The 23,693-nt window shown below is 40.9% G+C and overlaps 1 protein-coding gene across 2 annotated transcripts; it reads right to left on the reverse strand.

Annotated features, from left to right (window-relative positions):
• Positions 1–1,911: 1,911 nt before the first annotated feature.
• On the reverse strand, positions 1,912–14,406 carry dkk2 (dickkopf WNT signaling pathway inhibitor 2). Of its 2 annotated transcripts, none has more exons than XM_079278523.1 (4): positions 13,995–14,406; positions 5,790–5,940; positions 5,213–5,344; positions 1,912–3,942 (listed from the first exon to the last, which is right to left on the reverse strand). In XM_079278523.1, the coding sequence occupies exons 1-4, from the start codon at positions 14,196–14,198 to the stop codon at positions 3,692–3,694; spliced, it is 738 nt and encodes a 245-aa protein (XP_079134649.1). In that variant the 5' UTR covers positions 14,199–14,406; the 3' UTR covers positions 1,912–3,691. The 2 variants fall into 2 exon arrangements, with proteins under 2 accessions (XP_079134649.1, XP_079134648.1); XM_079278522.1 differs by having other exon boundaries at positions 5,790–5,943.
• Positions 14,407–23,693: the final 9,287 nt, after the last annotated feature.

The following is a 23,693-nucleotide window of genomic DNA, read 5'->3' on the forward strand; positions in this document are numbered from 1 at the left end:
GAAATTGTGTTTTGCCAAGAAAGTGGCCTCTCAGAGAGCTTTCAGCACATGCTGTTACATTGTCTGAAGTGATGGAGGACAGTAATCACATTTAAAGATGCCATTGAATAAGTTGTATTCAATCATATTCAATGTATAAGATTCTATAAAAAAAGTAAGGGGTCTCTACCTAACCAAACATGTCCTACAAATCTTTTACTGTAAAAGGAGAATTTCAAAGCATATTGCCTATAGATCACATCTGCAATGCATCAGCCTATAATGGGTCTTATTTGTGCCCATGAAAGAATCTCAAATGCAGACACAGTTGGTTGGTTGGTGGTTTAAGTGACCTTGAACTGTTTCAGGATTTGCTGCATCAGTGCGTCTCCAAAATATATTTTAAATGATGATCATTTCAGTTTGGATTATATGGTCAATTGACATGGTGGCGTAAAATCGGACTAATATAAAAGCTCTGTTACATTTTATAATGCTTAAGCAGTGCAACTGCTATTTATAACACTTCATGGATTTGGTTTTCTTTTTAAAAAAATATTTATTTTTATTATTTAGGGCAGGGGTCTTCAACATTTTTCAGGCCAAGGACCCCCAAACTGATAGAGAGATGGAGCAGGGACCCCCGACTATATATATTGTATAAAATTGTGTTGTATATTAAATGGGCCTTGTGCCATGTATAAACATACCTCTTTATTGTGCATTTAGTAAGATATTCAAATAATACACAGGTTCATATATTCATGTTTTCATTTGAAACAGGTACAGTGAGTAGGGAGGCTGTGCCACTGCCATTTATAAACATCCTTGTCAGCTGATACCAATGCCAATATCAACATTGTCTGTCAATTGCATGATAATCATGCATACAAGCTATTCAAATTGATGTTTTCATTTTAAACATGGAAACGAAAAATGAGTGATGGCCTATTAGTGCCACTGCCATGCATAAAGATACCTGTTATCTTTCATACAATACTGAACTATGTTTTTTTTTCTAATCAACCAAAAATTTTGCGGACCCCCTGTTGAAGACCTCTGATTTAGGGTATAAATTATCACGAGGTGCAGTCACTGCAGTCAATCAGCTGTGTGGGTGATGTTTATTAAAGCCCTATAGATTCCCTCTTCCAAGTGAGCTACACAAGAATTTTTTCCCCCCAAACTTTGTTTGTGGATTTAGTCATGTATATTTACTTTAGTTGAGAAAGACTTAAAAAGGTTTTTGACCACTCAAAGCGCAATGAACGCTGTGTTTATGAGTGGGTCCTAAAAATACATATTCCTGCCAAAGGTTTCGTATTATTCCACTAATTTGCTAGTGGCAGCAACATGTTCAGAAACGTAGCACTGCGCAAACAAAACACAAGGGTGAAGATTGCTTGAAACTAAACATGTATGTAAACAATGCAGCTTTCAAACTGTTCAAAAATCTGCTTCTCAAATGTTTTCTGATGATGAAAAATTCATTCAGCACGTTTTTTTTTTATACCTTAAGGCTACACACAATGCATTTTGGCGAGTACGCTGAATGTAAACATAACTTTGTTTGTTTACAAGAAAACTTCACAGGGCACCTTTAAAATCTGAAACCAAGTTTTCAGGGGCTTTAACATTCATGTCATGCAAAGCAACAGGTGAATCAGCCCATACTTTTTAAAATGTGCAGCTGGTTAAATGAGCTTTTGCTTGTCTGAAACAAGCCCGTCGATTGATGAACTTTTATTCTCGTTTTCATTTTATCATTCTAATAACACAATGCATAATGTCAGCATATTTCATCTTCCTTTGGTTTTACCTCCATGTTGTACACGATAAAAACTCAACAAAACATAACAAGCAACACAATATAATGATAAGCAGTTAACAAATGATACAAAATACATTCTTTTATTCAGTCATCATTGTAAATACACGAAACAAATTGAAAGTATCAACACAGACAATATTTAGTGAGATATAAATCTTGACACCATTTACACAAACTATTTTGGAAATGAATGTGCTTGTCTCTCTTCTTCCAAAAATCCTCTCCATGCAGCCAGTCTGTACCTATGTTTTTCCCTTCTGGCTATTCACGCAGCTTTTATGATTTCAACATTGTTTTGAATCTATCCAACTGTGCTCGTCCCATTCCATCCCTCACTACTCTTCTCACCTAGATCATTTTACTGTAATGTTTAAGATTCATATCTTTATTATATGTACATGATATACATTGATTCTTAAATACATTTCATCGGTTCCAATCTATTTACAATATAAGAGCTTATTGATATTTTAGTATGTGTAGTTGATGCTCTAAAAACTTTAAAGCAAAAAGAGGCAAATGTGATATCATACTGAATATGTAGGTAACGGATGTTTAAAGAAGTTATGCTGAGGCATTGGTTCACCTCTAGTACCAAAAAAACTGCACAGTATTTCATGAGTAGAAAGTATGCAGTCGTATTTGAAAAACAGAAAAATAAACAGGGCTGAGTGCCATCAACATGATGTTGATTCAAACTGAAATTATCTTTGAAAACATCAGGTTCATGGAGCGCTTTTGTTCCTTTAATCAATCTTCTCACGTCTCCATTTCTACTGGCTTTGCTTTGTAAACGGAAAGAAATTGCCCTTCCATGGTATCCTTGAATCCTGTTCATGTGATTGGAAAAGCAGAACCATTCTCTGGTCTGGTATCGGAACCACTCAGTCTACAGCAGAGCACTACCTCAGTGCAAACTGTTTAAACCCACACATTGTAGCACAATAGATTGCAGCTGTATCTGACAGATCAAACGAGGTTTACACAACGGACACAATACTTTATCTCGCTCTTCTTGTGGCTAAAAATCGGGCGAGGAGCTAATGTCCCAGATGAAACTCATCACTCTGATGTAAATATTCTTTCATTCTTTGGTTTGAAAGTATTGAAGTCCCAGGATGCTGTTACACAAGTCAAGCTCTGGACTGAGCAGTGTACGGAGTATGTTCCTCATATGATATAACTGGTATTTTGTGGGTCTGGACATTGTTTCTGGTTGTAAATGTCTTGCATCCCGACAGCTGAATTCCTCAATACTTAAAACAAACACCAAGTAGAGTGAGATATTGAAATCTGATAAAACAGATAAGTCATGACAGATCCAGTAATGAAACACAGCATTACACCCATCAGATCTTTCACTTTGGGGTTTGGTAAAGAATGTACTGTGCAGTGAAACTATGGCTTGTCTATGAATAGTCTATTTGTCTTATTATTATTATAAGTTGAGGCTTGATAAAAGACTGCTACGTCTGTTGCCTCCATCTAGAGAAGGTTCACACCTATCACAGCATATACTGGCTAACTTTGTGGCTCCCTGAATGGCACGAGAATGTCTAAAAAGTTTATCATATTAATCATCATGTTAGCTCATAAATCTCACAAACCCATGAGGTGTGTGTGTGTGTGTGTGTGTGTGTGTGTGTGTGAGGGTGCAGGTTTGTGTGTGAGTGCAGGTATGGACCACTCACAGCAAACACATTAAAGCAATCCCACTCACTCTCCAACTAGAGAGCTTGAACCCACACAGTCTGTTCTTTCACTTGTTAGTCTCTGTCTTTTACTCCTTTTTTTTAATACAGCCACAACCCATCCTTTACAAAAAAATTCCCCTGGCAGATGGAGACAGAGGCCTCCACGCCGAAAGCAGCTGCCCCTGCTTCAGATCTTCTGGCACATGTGCAGCCTGGACTTGGACGAGGAGGTGGCGTCTTTCCACACCTTGCAGGAAAGGCCCTTGGCACAGACACAGCGCTGGAAGATTTCCAGGCCGTGAGAGCCTTTCTTCCTCTGCTTGGTGCACACCTCTCCCTGCCTCAGGACCGGCTTGCAGATTTTGGTCCAGAAATGGCGGGCGCAGCAGTAGCCCTCCGAGCAATCGGATGAACGCAGGCAAGGGTCGCCCTCGTGCCCTAACAGATGAGGACAAGAAAGAGGGCTGATCAGTGGGGAACCAGCGAACAACACGTCTACAAACAGTATCGTGTCTGCTCAGAAAAAACAGAACCAAATGCTTCATCAGAGACATAAAAGACCTGCATGAAGTTATAAATCATCTAGCATCTTGGAGTTTTCCTGTATAGTGCTTTGGTTAACTAAAGCACAGGAAATGTACGATTATTGCTCATTAAGCTGTTATGTTTTCCATACGGATAAGTTTATGCAACCCTTTCTTCACGATCGCAGTATATGTGGCCATGTCGGAGACCAAAGAGAAGCATGAAGCTTTCAACATTAATCAAGAAAACAATTTGCTTATTCTGTACATTAACCATGTCGTCCCATCTGGCCTGAGTCTGATATTCTTGGCAGGATCTGTGCACTGCTCTTATGAATGCATAATTAGTATAATTTAGTCCTGCAGTTTTTAAATGTGTATCACCTCCTGCCAAAAGCTTCATCCTTCAAACCAGTTGCCTTGTATTGCTGACAAAACCACACTTTGCCGAAAAGTTATTTCAAGTTCCAAGCATCAGCATGATGGACTGCTAAGCCTGACTGCTTGTTCATTGCTTTAACACCACGGATTGTTGGGGGATTTCTTTCTCAAGCAGCGACTTACATAAGGCCATTATAATACAATAATGTTTAAGGAGAGGGAGTGAGTCAAGCACAAATACAATTAAATGCTCTTATTTATAGCAACTTTAAGTAGTGATGCTATTTTCATATTGATTTTAGCATTGCAGCCTGCTGTCTTGAGGGTGCATTTAGAGTTGAGTAATTTAAGTGTGTCATTAAATGAATTGCTTTATGGATAGGCCCTTACATTGACTTAAATCAGGTGACATGAACACTAAGCTGGGGGCTCAGAGCGTTATTAGCTATAATCATGCCAAAGCTGCATTCTGTGGTTTTCACTTGTGTATCACACAAGTGTGTGCGCTGTCAACGACAGGGTTTGCATGGCTTTATGTAGGTGGAGAAACAGCAGGGGCATTGTGGTTTATTTTAGGCTCCCCATGCTGTGCTTTAAGCACACAGACAGTGACACATGAGCAGAGGGGTAATTATCAACATAGTTTGTGGATTGGCGTCGCCCGTGAACTCTGTAGGACATGCAGACAGTGAACAACAGAGAGATTTTGCCATCGACATCAGGAAAGCTGAGAAACAAAACAGCAGTGACAGTGCTTACAGAGGGCAGGGTTTCCGGTGGACATGTTTTAAACACAATCTCACCTTTAAGAGAATGCTTTGCATGTGCCGTCCCACTCTTTCTCCAGCTGTGGTCTTTGGTGGAGAGTTTGTTATGTTCGTCTAAAGCTGAGATGTGAGGTGAGAGCACGCTCTCAGAGATAGGGACACAAATATCTGCAGACAGAATAAAGAAGAGATCAAACATGACAGAAACCAATAGCAACTGCTGTACTTTGTCAAGAAACAAGCCAATGTAAGAGACTGTTCAACCTGATGGCCAACAAGTTAAAAGATCAGATCAATACAACAGTAGCTTGTGTTAGTGATCGCTAAATTCGGCTTTAGAGTTGAATAAAAACAAAGAACTATTACTGCAAAGCCTGATTTCTCACTTCTTGGCATCAATTGAAAACAGTTGAAGAATAGGATTCAGTCTGAAAGCAGTTGAACATTATTTAAAATGTACCGGCTACTTCACTAACTCTCTGGGCTAAATACTGTACTTTCTTTTCCAGAATATCTGCATTCGGCCAGCAATCGAATTCCTGAATTGTATCCTGCAGTCACAACATAACTGAAACTAGCATGCACTGAAAACGTGTTTGTGTCAGACACGTACAGTTACTGCATCGCTTCCCGGGACAGCACATGGCATCTCGATTGCAGCGCTTCTTCCTCCTGCGGCAGGTGAGGCAGCGAGAGGGAGCCTGTTGCGGGCTGTGGCAGTAGCTTCCCACGCTGCACTCCTTATCATTGCTGCACGGATACACCTGCTGAGGAAAAGGATGCAGCGTTTACTCAATCAATTTACTCGTAAAAATGTATTCATAAAAGGTTGACCAATGCACAAGCACACTTATAGAATTTTGCTGAAGAAAAGGTGTGGGTAAAGTGCAAGTCCATCTGCTCATATTATGTCAAGAGGTGCATGTCAGAAGGTGCAGTCATGTTTTATGCAATTTTTGAAGGACACACACGTGTGACTTTGGCATAAGTAACAAATTCCCTTAATTGCATCATTCAGGCTGGCCCCGATGGCCCATAACCACATTGATCCTGTCAAACGCTGTTCAAAATCTAACCAATCTAGTGGATCTTCTTGTTATGGCAAACCAATGAGCTATCACCATCCAAATTAATTTAATTAGATGGGGCCTACAGTTGTAGGTGGTGTGTTATCTCCCACACAAGGACATCTGCAATGTTTACAACATCTCTCCCAGATAATCAGAGTGCTGTGTTGCAGAGGACACAATTGTTAAAGAGTAGTGGATTTGATTTGGTCACAACCCTGCAAACCTCAACTTACGCAGACATAGTAACTGCATTCCTTCTAATTCCACTCTCTACACGGCGCACCACAGTTGCACCATGCATCCCAGGTCGCAAAATTTAAATTGTACCAGTTAACAAGCCAAATAAAAGCCATGTTATGCTCAGGTTAGAGGTATTTGGAGAGACTCTCTCCATAAAAGAAAACATAGTTAGAGCAAAAACAAGACATGATCAATTACATTTAACTTGGGCTTTAGTCATCAGGTTAGAAAATTGCACTTTTATTTTAACAACATTGCGTTTTCTAGATAAAAGCCATGTTGTATTTAATCACAGGTTATTTGACTGTTTACTCTTTAACAGTTTGAGAGCAACACTGGTTCTGGAAAGAGACAGTGCTGTGAAGTTTTACAAAAGTCATTTTTTTATGTTTTGGACATCAAAACCAAATGCCATTCACCACCACTCTGTATTGAGGTGGTGGCAGAAGTCTAAGTTGCATGCAGAGATCTGAAACTTTGGCAAATTAACCCCAAACTCTCTGCATGGCATGATACTATTGGGGGTAAGTGGGAAAATATGTTGGTTGTTCTCTTCGGGTGAACTCACTACAATTTTAGAGGACAACATGTTGTAGGGATTAACATCGCTCCCACTAGGGTCATTTGTTTCAGGTCCCAGACAATAGAGTTATTACAATTTACAAACCAAGAGAGACCACTTCAGTTTCTCTCAATTTCTCCAAAAGTGTTCAGAGGCTTAATGAGTCTACAGACATAATTGTGGGGCAATTACTGTGGCTAATCATACTCCTTCAGAGTCAACTTGCCATTGTTTGTGCGTTAGTATTTTTGTGTTTACACTGAAAGGTTGCGACATATTCTGTTGTTCAGCAAAACACACAAAGAACTAAGTCTTTTCCGTAAGTGCACTAAAATGACCACCTTACCAAACACAACATCGGCTGTCTACAGCAGCGAGAAGTACAATTAATGCCACACTGACTTTTTCCATAACAATTGTATGCACCAATGCGGAGATTCACTGGTACTTGATATAATTCCCTACACATGCAAGTCCTGTCCCCATCAGACTTGGAGCAGGAGCAAAGGAGTTTGTCGTAAATGGTTTTCCCAAATCAAATGAACTCCCCAATCCAAATGAAATGATGTTGTTTGCACTGAAATCTTCAAGAGAGAGGGACATTTTGAAGAGCTGGAGGGAAGCATCATTACCCTGGCTCAAGTCCATATCCATTGGGCAAGACATAATAAAGGTTAGGTCACTGTGTTTCTTAAATTGCTGCACATCTTTATTTTATTTTATTTCTTTTATTCTCTTTTGTTTTAGTACATGGTTATCACAATGGATGGACACATATTCAAATATGCAGGTCAGTAAATATGGACGGATTGTAAATTGTGTCCAGTGTAAACGACATTAGAACAACATGTTTGGCTGGCACACCACCACCAGCACCGCAACCACACAGCTGGCATTGCACTGACAGATCTGATGTAGTGTGGCTTACCACTGACAAACATGGAACAATAAGCATGAGAATGAACAAGAGAGAGGTTTGAATCAGAGTGAAATCATTTTAGCCCCAATAAATAGCAAACTCCATTTAGGGTGTAAAGGTCAGGAAGGGGCTGCCATGCCCAAAAGAACAGGCACGCAAGAATGTACTCCAGATGTTAGAATTCAACAATCAATATTTCAGCACATTGGAAGTTGTTACCCGGCGACGTGCTTTTGGTTTAGAAAGTGAACGAGATTAGACGTGTTGGACAGATGCCATGCTGACTTTCTCAGCCTGGAAACACATGGAGGCAATGATACAGGCGTAGAAAAATGAACAGGAATATTAAACTGAATCCTCATCCATCATTGTGACAGATTCCCACAATGCAGATGCTTAAATGTGTTGATGAAAGTAACAAAGCCCTGAGGTTTAATGGATTCCAAATATTTCTTAATTACTACTGTGTTCAGAGCCGTTCTCAGAATATTCAAAGGCTTTGCTTCACAGGACATTCCACCAAGTGTACACATGAAGACCAGTTTACTTGTCGTAGGGAGAACTATTCAGTTGTATATGCTACTGTCTTCTGGTTCTGGAGGAACTAAAATCGGAGAAAATAACGCTGGTGATGTCATTAGGGTTGTTTTGGCTTCGGCATTAGGCGGATTCTTATAACAGAGTCTGTAAAAAGACAAGGCAGGTAGAGTCTAATACTGCATAAATGCCATCAATGGGAAACGTAAGATCCAGGAATTTGACCTTTCCTTTTGAAAGCTCTCTGTTGCAAGCCCCCACACTTTATGGAAGTGCAATATAAATGGCTGGAGTAGCCCTTAAAATCTGAGCTCCTCACAAAAATAACAATAATAATAACAATAATCTTACAGGAATAGTTTGACAGTTTGGTTTTCTTGCAGACAGTTAAATGACAAAATGAATACCTCTCACATGCATTCAGTATGTGCATTAAGTATGGTGAGGTAGAGCACGGAAGCAATTAGCCTAGCTTAGCATTAAGACTGGAAGCAGAGGGAAACAGCTAACCCGGCTCTCCTCAGAAATATGCCCACCTACGCCTCTAAAGCTCACTATTTAATGCAATGTTTCTCCTTTGTTTAATCCGTAAATAAACAAACAAAAATGAAAATGTGTCAATTTGAGCTGCAGTGTATTTTTGATTTGTGGAAAAGCTGACTCTTTATGCTAAGCTAAACTAATCATCTCGGCTCAAGCTCTGTATACGACAAAGACATTAGAGCGGTTTTGATGCGCTAATCTAACTCTCAACCAGAAAGTGAATCACACCACATTAACCACATCTCACAGTTTTCCTCAACTGATGGAGTTTGCTAAACAAAGAACATCAAGATAGTTTTTAGTCAAGAATTAAATTTCAACCTCATCGAGAGGCCTGTTTTTGTGTCAAGTGCTCATTCAGAGAAACATCTACATCGTCATGGACTAATCACAGCTGAGGAGGGAAATATGTTCCGAAGAGAAGTTAAAGAAAGTGCAGTGGGAGTTTTTTTCCCTGACATGAAAAATGTGCTGTTATCTAAATATGAAGATAAATGGGCCAGGCCACGTGCAGTAGTACTTCATACTACCTGCTTTGATTACAGTGTATAGTGCATGTGGAGGGGGAGTGGGGTGGGAGCAGAAGAATAAGCACGGGGGCTCACCTCCTCCATCTAGGCTCAAACCGCAAGACAGCCCTTTGAAACCCAATGATACAAGGCTGACCCCCAAATCGCGGCTGATAATCTTGCCTTATCTTGTCATGTTTTAAAATCGCCTCATACGCAACTTCTGAGGGATAGGGTTTCATTTGGATGCATCTCATTTATCTCACATCTTTTTTTCTGTTGCTCCCTTATTTTTCCCTCGACAGCCTTCACACATAAAAGCACAGCATTGGGTCCTGCGGAGGAAGCGGGTTGAAAACTGTGTACTCTGCAGCCCCTCGTGGTATGCTGGTGAGATGATAAAGGAAGAGACAGACAGAGAGCCATAAGGGAAGCCTCTGGCCCTGTCTCGTGCTGCTCTCGTGCTGGTTAAGCTTTGTGGCTTTGAAGAGGAACCTTAAATGTGCAGGAGCGACAATCTACAAGGGATTTACTGCCGGATATACAGGGCTTTGAACCATCCCCCCTGGTCTTTGGGTCCCTTATTTACCTTGGTAGAGTCATCCCAAAGTGCTGATATAATTTGATAGAAGTGCACTGTAATGCATTAAAAAACACAACATATTGTCTCTATTGTTTGAGTCTGAGGGTTTACTTTATGTTTCACTTTGTAAAAAACCAAGGCCATTTTACAGCATGTGTTCTCAGAGACCTACTGTTTGTACATAAATCCCATATTGTTTGTACATAAAGGGACACTGCTGAGAAATAAGAGCAGTTCATACATGCTGTACTTCCATTGTGCTTGTCTGAGTCACAAGACATTATTAAGAAAAGTACAATAAAGCTCCAGTAAAGGACTTCTTTACTCTCCACATCCACGCTTTTTGAGCTGCATGTCGTGATTGCACTTGACCTTCAGAAATCAGGCACACAACCTGAAACTGAATGGTGTTAATGAGTGGCAGGGGCCTTACAGAGCCAAATAAACGATGTCACTGAATAAACAAACTGCATATGCCCTGAAAGCACAGACAGCCGGTATCAGATAACATAGGGATGGCTGCACACAAGTCACTCGTACAAACCATGTCTTCAAACACAGCTTGGCGTCTTTCATCACTCAAAACACATGTGTTTATGGTAATGTCCCTTTGAGTGCTAGAATCCAAAGTCTCCAAAAACTAGACCTTCCTTCAGTTAAGTATACATTCTGGGTTGATCTTATTCATCGGACACGAGGAGAGGCACACAGACAGCGTACACGACTGCTCTCTTCAAAGACTATCAAAGGAAAGCGGAAAAGCTTTTGATGGTAGTCTATGAGGTGTGCTGCTCTAAAAGGTGTAATCCTGTGGTGCACGGGTCTCCTCGCTCATTGACAGGTCCAATTCAGTGAAGGAGGTTTCCACAGGAGACCCCATAATGGCTCCAGTGTAGGGCCCTCACAGCGCCCAAGGGACCCACAGAGTGGAAAGGCCACAGGACAAGAGACTGAAGCACAAACTGAGCCGAGCGCTAACAAGCACTCGCACCTCTTTTCTCAGCTCATTAGGATCACTGAACGTTCATTTTATGTTCGAGAAAGAAAGAGAAAGGACGTGGCTCTACTTTTATAGGCAGAGCCCTCAGAGATCGCTTGTTAAAGTAATCTCTGTGTTGAATTAAATAAAGCAACTAGTTAAGGCTGACTGACAGGCTGCTGATGTTTTACAGACACGTACCGCATGAATGCCGCCACGCTGTCGGTTCCCTTGAGATTTCAGAGGTGACAGTGGTAAGCACTGCCTGCCCGTGCTATCCATTTCTGTTGGTTCCCTTCCAAGGAGCCAACAGTGCCACCCAAGAATGCCGGCTGTCAAGGTCTGAGAGGCGTACATTTTGGTTTTCTCAGATTTACTGATGTGAAAAGGGTCAGACAACGGGAAAACACTCAGCAGTTTGCTCCCTGACTGAACCCCAAGAGATAGACAAAACCTGACTCGGGTTTGTGTGTGGCTTGTGTAAGCTTTATCGCCCAACGATGTCAGCAGCTACAGGAAATAAAAGCACGTTAAGCTGTCAAATAAGCTAAGGCTTTGAGCAGCGTTTCTAATCTGATGGATAAAACACCAAATTACACGCTTGTTTCCTGCTGCAGCGGCTTGTCTCCACAGGGTGGCTGGACTGTCTCCCTCGATAATTCGCTACATTTGAGGGTGATTTCTGGGGAGATTTCAAGTAATTATAATCTTTAACTGTAAGAGAACGAGCTGCCTTATATCATGTAAATGTGGTAAAAAATGAGTAAGAGTTTTTTTTTTTAAAGGCAATTGTGAATTATTGATATTATCACTCACATAACTGGCAAGCTCACAAACACTCACATCCTGAAGCCACTGTGAATCCTCCAGAGGTGTGATAATCTGCCAACTATTCCTCACCAATTGTAACAAACTCAACAGCATGACGCCTTGACCATAAATCTACTTGCAGGATATCTATCGGCTCTGAGGTTTCCCATAATGCAGATTCCAGAGGAAAAATTGTTGAGTTGATGCATGCCCATTTTCCAAACTTACACCCAAGCTTTAATCAGCAGTAATTCACTTCACAATTGCAGACGAAGATGAAAATATTTTTGGGGTGCCTGCTGTGAACCACTTCAGAAAGAAAATGACTCATGTGCGGTTTTGTGCTATGCAACCTGTTTCAAGGCATTTATCATAATTAAAAAAAATCTAAGGTAGAGTAATTGCAGTTGTATACTCCCTGTGATCGCTCCTAGACTAAATAGACACCACACTTTGCCATTACAGCCTTGTGAAGAGAGCTGACGTGTCATCTGTGATTTATTCTGCTCATAAATGGCCACTGTATCATGAGATGCAGAAGGTCATTGCCGTTTGCTTGCCAGCGTCAAGGCGCATTTCTGGCCAAGGCTGAGCTGCGGCTGTTAATTTACAGCTCTGGAAAACCTCCTGGCAGCCAGAACACACACACACACACACACACATATATACTGGATGTATACCCCATCCTGCAATAAATGTTATTAGCCGTCTTCATTTGGACACACAGCATTGTGACATTTTACTTTTGCAACAGCATCGTGGTCTCTGCAGACACATATTGTTTCTCCTCAGTCCACTCTTCCAAACCGCTCCAGATTATTGCAATGGCAAAGATGTAAGCAGGCGTTCAAATTGAGGTCTGGCAGGCTTGCTTGAGGTTGGAGAAAGTGGCTTTTTCATAATTTCTGCTGCCTGAGCTGGATGTCAAGGAGCTGCTCTCAGCACTACGCACGTCACAGATATCCAACACTATCACTACTGCAAGTGATATTACAGACAGTTGAACAGGCCCAAATGTAAACAAGAGTTAACAGGTGAGACAAGAGTGATCAGCTGTTTCTCTGAGCTGATGGAGATGTGGCAGTGCCCTCTGCTGCTCATAAAGGTACTCTGATCTCAACATAATCAGACTCCAACATGTTCAATTAAAACTTAGAGTTAATGGAAATGGGAAATGAAGGCCTTCTGGATTTTATCAGTTTTTTGTTCGACTGATGAGTCATTTTTATTTTCCACACCAGTATCTGTTTTCCTCTTCAAAAAAAAACCCCTAAAACATTCACGTATACAGAAATCAAACTTTGCTTTCCTGGCCAAGCAATACAAATCTACGGCTCTAATTCCACACTTGATGAAACTCGTAATGTTCACAACTTTTTACGTTTGCCAGAAGGAAACCTGCCAAATGTTGAACATTTTTGATCCCATGTTTGCTCTCAAACTACAGTAATATGGCACTTTGTTGAAACAGCAGGAATTGATAACTCTTTGAGTGGGTATTAAGTGGTTGGTAAGAGTATCCCTCAGAGGCCCACCAGCAAGAATCGCATAATCCCAGCAAGCGTCTGGACCACTTTTAATGACACTAAGACCCAGACAGAAAATTACCCCAAGTGTTAACTTTTTCTCACATTTCTGCTGGCATTAATGATTTACCGTCGAAGTGCGCTGCACCCGACTGTGGCGTCAGGTCTGACAGGCAATTAGGGTTTATGAGGGTCCAAACCCTGCAATTTTCAATAACGATTCCCACGTGAGAGAGCCGTTTTAAGGCAGTTTACCCTCACACCTCAAGATACTCCGGAGGCACAGTTTTGGAGACGTCCTGCACAATTACGCACGCGTATCTGGAACAATCGCACACTTATAATGTAACTTAAATGAAGAAAAGTCTGTTATGTTTCCTTGTTCCGCTTATTATAATAACTGGACACTACTTTTGGAATCGTTAAGTTATTATTACCCCTACTAATTAATGGCTTTGATCCTTCAACCCAATGTCAGGCTTTGTGAAAATGTAGGTCTGGCATATTCATTTATGTGAATAATTAAATGAATGAAATTACCTGCGCAAGCATGATATATTTCTTGGTGATCCCGAGTTGGACAGTGTCGGAGCGGTTTGTAGCGGGTGTAGGCGTCCCTCCCGTCCAAGCTGGCTTGATTAAATTCGCCTTTGGGCGCGCCTCTGATACCTGGGTTGTCTCGGTCTTCAGTGTAGCGAAGAGAAACATCACGGCACAGCATCTATTCCAAGTTGAGACGAGCATCCTCGAACAAAACAATTCTGGTATACCAAAAAGAAAAAGGAAAAAAAATCACTTGAATATATTATATTTAACCTCAACTTTGTGCCGCAAAAATGAAGCTTCTCATTGAGAAGTGTGCGCCCTGTCAGTGTCCATGCGTCACGCTTGCCCGACTGCAATACAGGGATTGGTGATGGGGACACCTTTTTGTTCCTGAAAATCAGATATTCAGAAGAATGACTGCCATCGACAAAGATATCTGAAAAACACAGAGCCCAGTATGGAAGCGAAACAATGCAGAAGTGAATCTGATAAAATGCTGATGCTCTGAAGGTCAGAGACAAACTTGACAAGAGGTTTCCTCTCTGTCTCTGTCTGGCTGAGAGTGAGCACTTAGTCCTGCAGTCGGGTGTTTTACGATCTCAGATACTTTCCTTTTATAGGATTCTAATGAGTTTGCTTCCTCCGCCCCTATTCACAACTGACAACGAATGAAACTGATCTGTGTGCGGCACTGCTGCTTGCACATTGTCGTCTCGACACCGGCACCAGTAGCCCCGTTGGGAAAAGGCTATAAAATGATACACTGTGTATTTTAACCGGGCGCTTGACCCTTTTAACTGCGAGGCAGTTGGGCGAGTAGAAAACGGAAAAAAAAGTCATGGTGAGGCTGCTATAAAGAGGGATTGTAGGTAACGTGGAATGTTTTCCGTGATCCGTGAAAGTCAGAAAGTCAGAATTTTGTGTTTCTAGGAAATTGTTACCTGTATGGGTAAACATGTAAAATAAAAAATATAAAAAATCCCATCTCAAAAGCAATTCACAATTTGGATTAGGCTTCTCGTTGACATGATGCCCTGACCAATGTCAAATGTAAAGAAGCAAGAGGTTGTTCAGGATCCATTTCACCAGCATTCCGGAATAACTTAGAATAAAAAAACGGATAACCATTGTTTTCCCTCTGTGGGAGAGGCATCCCTCGTTATGCAAGGAATGCCAATGGTGATGAAGTTAGTTATACAAGTATTATAGAGACTCCTTTGTTAGATTCTTAGAGTTTTGTATCAAGATAAGTTATGTTCATGTTTGTTAGATAATACATGTGGAGGTACAATGGACTCTTTCAGACAGGTAAAGCCTATGATTTTGGAAGAATACGGCATTTAGGACAGGGACACAAGTTCTGCCTAAAGGCAATTCATTTGGTGACGTTCACAGTTTTTAAACTCAAAATTATTGCAAATCTATGTTTTTTACTGCATTTTTCTCGTATGTAATGTTCTGAAAGGTGTTATTTCAAATGTTGCTGCAATTATTAAACCAAAGCAATCCATCAAATCATCTTCTCAGTGCATCATCCTCCTGACTATTATACTCCTGAAAATGAAAAAAAATGTGATGCACATATCGAAACTATACAGTGCATGTAAATCAAACACAAAAGCCAAACAATCAGCCAGTCACCAAAACCATCTTTCCCACAATGGCTCTATGACTCTACGCCTAATAATGCTCTAGTCTTCACACAAGGTGGAACTATCTATTCAAGGCTGGAAGCTCGGCTGGACTGGGATGAAACCAGTATACCGTTAAAGGCTTCTGACCTCAAAAGCGATCCATCACAGGCTCCAATTCAAAGTGTCAAGTTCTTTTGTTGGAGACAAAAGACAACCAACTGAACTGGGGAGTGGGAGGAAGTATTGAACTTGTTTGATGTAACTGTAGATGCTTAGAGGCGATACTTTTTTAGCCACCTTTGTCACCGGAGTGCAAAGTGATTTGCCTTGAAAGACTGCCATCAGACAGTTGCTTTTTGCAGAAAAGGATTTCAAAAGAAATCATCCATTTTCTCAGGAAAAGTTACCTGCTGGATATAATGTTTTAATATGTCAGAAAAGAGTGAGACAGCTCAGGTGATTAAGTGCCACGGACATTATGAATATTTCTTGTATGTGTTCAGTTGGATGAATAAAAGAGCATGTTGGAATAACCAAGCAAAATAAAAACAATGCCTCGTGGGAAAAACTTTGATTTGTCCCATAAACAGCTGGTGATGTCCAACTGGATGTTGGACGCCTATAATGCCTCGGATTAAACCGCTGAAAATGTCAGAAGAGAGTGGCTGAAAGGGAACCAGAGGACCACCGCAAAGAGGGATGGGACGGTTTGGAGTGTCTATGGCATTTCAAACACATTCATCAATTTAATACATGCAAGCAGAAAAGAGGAGACACTTAAAATGACATATACTGCTGATATGCCGGCGGAGCATGAGCAACATTTTGATGCTCTGGTGCTGATAAGTGTGGAGATGTCCAGAGGAACCATATGATGAGACGTGACAGGAATCTGAGTAACAGATGATTAAAGTATCCCGATGGACGGGAAGGTGATGTGAATGTTTTGGACAGCAAAGCTTCTGGTGCCTTTAGATAATGGTTCTGCATGCGGTGCATGTGTGCAGTCGTTTTTAAGGATGGCGATGTGGTGCTGAGGTGAGGTGTCGCTTTTTTTCCAATACCGCAAATCAACAAAGAGATTTGGGGAAATGTCAATTTGTGTCAAAAAATTGGATCTTTGAAAAGAAAGAGACAAAGCAGGCTCAGTTTCTTTACAGCTTGACTTCTTTGACACTCAGACATGAGCACCCGGGCTAAAGACTGTGATTGTTTTCTTGGCTCGCACTGTTGGAAAGAGTTTCCTGTGGGATTATCTTGTGTCCTGACATGCTATCATCACCCTGGCCTCCACACGGTAATCACATTGTGATCATTGTTTTTGCAGCGATAATGCTCTGACGACAAAACTGTTGATGAGTCTCAGATGTTGGAAAATCCAAGCCATTTGTGAAATAATATCTGAGAACGTATCAATATCAGTTCACCTGACAGCGAGGAAAGCACGACTGATTTGCGATCTGTTTTGAGGGAAGATTAAAGTCATATCATGGCAGATAGACTCCCTTGACGCCAGACTGGATAACTCTGGCAGCACTTGCAGGTGAATCATAAGTGGAAATGGTCGTCTCCAGCTGAATAATAGTAATGTTCAGAGTCACAGAGACAGGCACTGGAGGCACTGGTGTGACGCAGGTGGTCATCTGCCAGGCGTCATAGTCTCAATCTTTGGCTGACTCGGCTTAATACTGATTTACTTGGTCACTTCCCCCAATTCCATGTTGCAATATTTTTATGTTAACAATGGATGAAATGGTTATGCAAATGTAAAAGGGGATTCTCATCGTGGTAAACAGACAATAACCATAATAATCACTCTGCAGTTCCTCTCGGCTCCAAGAAGCATTTTAGCATCTTTTGGCTCATTGTTTTGGTTTTACAGTCTTAATGTTCTGATTCAGTCTCAGCGCTCCAAATGCAGCAGACCGTTGCAAAAATAGCTTCGATACCCACTGTATGCTACCTCCCCAGCACAAAGCAACAATTAGACAAAGTGTGCGACTGGCTGGTAAACATAGTGGAGCATTTAGCAGCTAAAGAGACAGACATTAAGTTTGTGGAGACCAAACAGCTAAAAGGCGAGAGAAGACTGGACTCAGGAGAACACAAAACATACTCGAAATGAATGCCAATGTTGCTCAGTGTTCATTAAATAGGCAGCTTTTTAATGTTCATACAACATCTTTACAAGGTGATAAATGTGTCAGCTTGTGTTCATAGCTTCTTGTGCTGCCCCCAAGTGGCCAAAACTAAAATGTAAAGAAAATTAATGCAGGTCAAACACTGCACAAAATTGGAACTTGCAAGGTATAATAGTAATGGTAAAAATGGTAATAGCTCAGGTAAGTTATTTTGACACATCCCAGAGTGTGACAAATCTCTGGCTTGCTGTGAAAAACTTTTGTTTATTAACTAAAAAATGTAATTTGCTAAAGCATGTTTTTAAAAACACGTTTGAACATTTATTGCAATTTTGACAATTAGTGGGTTTACACGGTTTTAAGTGATCCTCTCCCAAAGCTTGTGTCTCTTGCATTGCCTTTCTTCTGATGACTCTCTGAGTTTGTGGACATAAAAAAAATGTTGAGCTGGAGAAAAGTGATGTTCCATTAGGTTGAATCTGTTTTGTCATTCTTTTCTTATCTTGAAGTGTCTTATTTCATTTTATTTGCCCTGCACACTTGGCTATCGATGTAAAGCTCAGTCTAGCCACTTCACAAGGCAACGCAAGAAAGGCTTATATGTAACTTTTGAACACAATGGAAATGCAATGCACTTTACATAACCTTAGAATATTTTAAAACAAACAGACATGAGGTTTTTGCTGCAGGTTGAGTTCAGTGTCTCTAACTTTAAGTTAGACTCTTGTCTAAGATGTTTGTCTTTGTGCACCTTGCTCTTGGTTCTCTTTTCCTTGATGTTATTGAATTCACATTGTGTAATGCACAATAAAGCATGATTTAAATGGTCCATGGACCAACCAAATAATGTGACATTCATTTCAGCAGTACGGTGCAGGCACAACATCTTTGGCCACATGCTGTGTGGAGTCCCAACTTCAGATTCAAATTCTTAGACTGAGGTTTAAGTGGTATTGGGTTGATCCTTTCATGTAACTGAAGACAGTGTTAACCAATTTCACTGTGGCACAGACAGACTGGTTCTTATTAATGGATCACACTGTCCAGGACTGGTTTCACTCTCCTGGTTGACCACCCTGCATCAGTACAACACATCAGTCAGCCCACCCTGAGTCTGGCTTTGATTCAGAGGTTATTCAGAAATGTGTGATTGTGCTCTGTGCAGAATATGGGGTTCCCCACAGTTGTGAGCCGGAAAATCATGTGGAAAATCATGCTTTGTTAGTGCGGTGAAACTCAGTGAAAGGCTGTCTTGCTGACTTTGATGTGACGCACACAGAACATGCATATGGACTACACCCACACTAGATGACAAACAAATGATCCAAGAGACTGTCCCTCCATTATGTAGCAGATCACTATACGTCCGTGGCCTGCAGATGCGAACTGGCAGCTGGATGACGCTGGCCATACGGCAGGTGGCTAACCATTAGTGCGACGGGCCAAGAGGAGGCAGGTCCAGTTCTAGAAAATTAAGCATTTGGACACCCAAAAAAAAAACACATTTGTAGGGAATTCTTTTTATTTTAAATGCAAATTGCTGTTCTTCTTTTATTACCAGAATTCTTCAAGATGACATTCATGATGGATTATCTGGAAATCATGAAGAATTGCTTTGGAACAGGATTTCGGTTTCCTTATTCCACTGGTCAACCAACTTCTTTCCTGCAGCAAAATCCGAGACAAGAACTACAAATTCCAGAGATGAGTTCATATCTGGACAGTTGTCTTTCAACACTTGCTAATATCCTCTCAACTCTCTCCAGAAAAAAAAGAAAAATGATCCTGTGCATATGTTCACAATAAAGGGTGAGCTTTGTGACAGATACAAGAACTAGCAAGGAATTAAGAAATGGGATCAAAAGGTTTTGTTAAAACTTGAATGTAGACAAACACTTGTGCTTTGTAGAAATAACTTAACTTCTCTCTGGATACAGTTCGTCAGTGGCGGCTGGTGGAAAATGTTCTAGGTAGGGCCATCCTATAAATTTCAGCAAACATCCCAGTATGGTTTAATGCAAAAGAAATTCAGTATCAAACACGCATTACTACTTTGCAGTTAAATATTTAACTAGCTAGGGGGGCAAAATCTTTTTGGCCCCACACTGAATCTATTTGAGGGCGCTGATTGGCTAAATTGTATGTCGCTCATTTATATCTTCAACCAGCAATTGGCTAAACTGCTTTATAGACCCGCCTCTTTTGGGCAAAAACGATTTTGCCCCCCTAGCTGCGCGTTCTGAGACATGTCGTGCACACAGGCGGAGAGCACGAGCAGAGAGCACACGAGAGCATATATTTTGCGCAGATATCATATTTTACACATATTACTGGGTACATTCCATAGTTCAAAAACACAAATATTGACAATTTGTATAATTTATGATTTTTTTTGTGTTGCTCAAGGTGGGGCCATGCCCCATTGCCCTCTATTGGCCAGCTGCCACTGCAGTTCGTCAAATATTGAACCCGTAAATTCTGATCCATTCCCGTTTGAACTCTTTATTGGATTGATTTTACCTTTTGTTATCGTCAAATTCGTGTGAAAGAGAAACTTTGCAGATTTTCAACCAGCTTTGTGTCACTACAATGCATGTAGTCAACACATTCACACACCAATGACTCAAATAATGCAGCTTGGTCAGACTCTCTACCTACCTCTCTTGTGTCTTTTTGCACGTCAGTGACGGCGTGTCAATATACGCTCATTACATGCACAGGAACTTTAGGCAACAAAACAACTTAGTTTAGGAAAAGAGCGTGGTTGACGTTAACTTGATTGACTAACGGCTTGACTAACAACTGATGTGACAAAATGTTACTTCAAGCTTCGCACGGGACACAGACAGTGGTCTCCTGTTCGTTTGACCCATCCAGCACATCTCCCTCCCGCCCTGTGAGGACTATCTCGCACTTTATACTTTATCTGATGCTCTGCTAATGCGGCGGGAGGGTGCGTCAAATACAGGCTTGAGCGTCGGTGTCAGATGACAAGGAGCACTGACGAAGCTGCGTTATTTGACACGTTGGGATTGGGAACTGGTTAAGCTAGTAAATGCAAACAAACAATGTTCAACCTCCCTCCAGCGCCCGGAGCTCCCCGCTCATTTGCCAGCGAAGGACAGGTCGATGACGCTGAACACATCATTTTGTGTCATCTGGCAGACTTTTGCCGTTGGGTGATACAAAGCTGTGTGAAAAACAGTTTAAAAAGGGTTGGTAAATGTTTTTATCAGGTCTATCTTAAAACAGTACTCGCATGCCCATTGGAACATTGAATAATAATACAAGATTGAATGTGCTTACAGGCATGTATAAGTTTAAGATAGACTTTGAATTTATCCTTTAACAGCAGGATTGAGTGCCGTTATTCAAGGCAGAGAAACCTGAGAGGTCTGAGTGGATTAAAGTCAGCAAACATATCATACATGTACTGGGAAACGACACCATTAGGTGCTTTAAATATTATTACTAGAATTAATACAGACATAAGATACATCCAACATAATGAATGTTTTCCTTACATTTGTAATCTCAATGAAAGCATTCAAAGAGCTTAATTACATCAATGGTACTTAGGCAAAGCTAATTATTTGGCCATTAGAATTGATTCTGATTAGGTAATCTCTGTCATGTGTGTATGTTCATTCGTCAATGACTGAAAGCCATTTGTTAACCCAGCATGCAGGAGAGTAGAATAGCTGTGACTATAGTAGTTATGAGCCAGTGGAACAAAATCTGTTGAATAACTTCCTCCCTAATCAAATGAGTCATTGTTCCAGTGAGGCCCAGTGTTCGTACATTAAACGTCCTGCAGCTCTGATCTGGATCGTTAACAACATCACTTTAATCAAAAGTCCAACACTGCTTTCATAACTTTTTTCAACTGCACATTCCAGGAAGATGAACTGGAGGCTGCGAGCGGTGGGCACGGCTCTGTTGCTTGGTAGATAATTGTTCTATATCCTTTCATTTCCCAGGAAGATGGATTAGGCCATTTCCAAAGAGTCAGGCCTTCAGTTTGGAACATGAATGCTCCCTGTTTCTGCCTTTAACTGACTCAGATTATTTAATCGATAACAGTGACCCTTCTCTGGCAGAATGCTGACCACATGAAAGCATGCAGGGTTCTGGTAATCAAGGGCCCAGAAGGCCATTCCTGCCTCTAAATCAAACGATGCCCTCTTTGCCTTGGGCTGTGGGAAGCGGCAACACACAGAGGCACACTGTCACTGCTGCCCCTGCTATTTGAAGTCTTCTTTAAAGATGCAGCTGCCTGTCCTCCTGAAGTTTCACTATAGAGAATTGATATCAGAGAAAAGGCCGCTTTGGCTTTCCACCATCATGTCTCATGGGCAAAAGCACAGTATTACAAAGACGTATACGAAAAGACATTCGAGTGCAAGGTATCACAGAACAATAGTGGGCACACATGGCTTTTTTCATTCTTTAATGCCAAGGCCACTGCAGTATTAAATGGGAGGAGAGAGGATTAAATGTAGTCCTCTACGCTGAGGTTGACATATTTGAAAAGTGAATTTCAAGCCTGTGGTTCGGATTAGCATGAACCATGAATAACAGACACCATGGTACATATTCAGCAGAGCAGTATACACTGGGGACAGAGGCTGGCAGCCTGCGGCAGACTCTCCAAATTAGATTTATGATGTGTCTGACCAATATGGGCTATAAATACCATGTTCCCATGATAAACTGTGATTTTCCAAATATTCCACTGAATCAATTTGGTAAACCCGAAAATTTGATAATACCATCTGTGGGATTTTAAAAGCATACTTAGAGCCCAACAGTGCATGGACATCACAGATAAATGTTAGCCTAATTATTCCCGCTGAGATCCCTATGAGGAGTGTTGATTAGCTTTGACAGTAATTGTGTTTTAATTGAAGCCAGTCCCGGCCAAACGCATGAGAGCCCGGTGGTATACATTCTATGTCTGGCTCACGTATGCACACAGCAGTTTACCCTAAAGTGCTGCTTTAAAATGTCTGCAGTAATTACTATAGCGTACCATTTTTGGTTTGTACCTCGCAGAGCTGTCTGTGTACAGCGTTTTCAGGGTTTGTGCTGTACTGTAGCCAAAAGCTGTATCAGCAAGTTGACTAACTTTATCATAAAAGTTATACAATGTGCTTTATAGGTGGGAGAGCTGTACACAGACATGTTATAGCCATGGTTATAAATACTACACAACTTTAGTTCTTGTACTTCATGTGACTTTACTGTCTGAAAGCAATTTTTTCCCCCAGAGGGATTAAAAGACTGGGGCTAATTCTTATTCTCATAAATGTTTAGAAATTGTGTCATTCAGAGCCATATTGGAAGACAACCAGAACACTGTTGGCTGGGTTCTATTTCAGATCCAGTTGCTTAGATTAATTAAGTCTTATTAAAACATTCATTGAATCTTTTCAATCCTATTTTTTAAAGGGCAATATCCAAAACATACTGGTAATAAATATATTACGCAATCTATCTTGCAAAACTAAATGCAGCAAAAAAAAAAGTTTTTTTATTAATTTGAACAATGGATTTAATGACTAAATGTGGAAGTGGTGTAGTGATGGACCCAGAACTCCACAGAGCTTTTTACTGTATTTCCGGTCCTTGTTCTCGATGGTCTCATTTTCAGTAAAACATTAGCAAAACTCACTGAACGCTTCATATATACAGCATCAAACGACAGACAGAAAAAGTTAGCGGTAGGCTGGTGAACATAGTAAACATAGTGGAGCATTTAGCCGCTAAAGAGCCAGCTGTTTCTCTCAAGAGTTGGTAGAGACCAAAGCAGCGCTAAAAAACAATATAGTACTTTGGACACAAACTTGACTCCAAATGAATGTTGTGAATTTGTTGTGTAAATGAGCAAATCACTGCTACATTAGCAACTCTATAAG

The sequence above is a fragment of the Melanostigma gelatinosum genome (genome assembly GCF_949748355.1).
Source record: "Melanostigma gelatinosum genome assembly, chromosome: 11".
In the NCBI taxonomy this organism is placed as follows: domain Eukaryota; kingdom Metazoa; phylum Chordata; class Actinopteri; order Perciformes; family Zoarcidae; genus Melanostigma; species Melanostigma gelatinosum.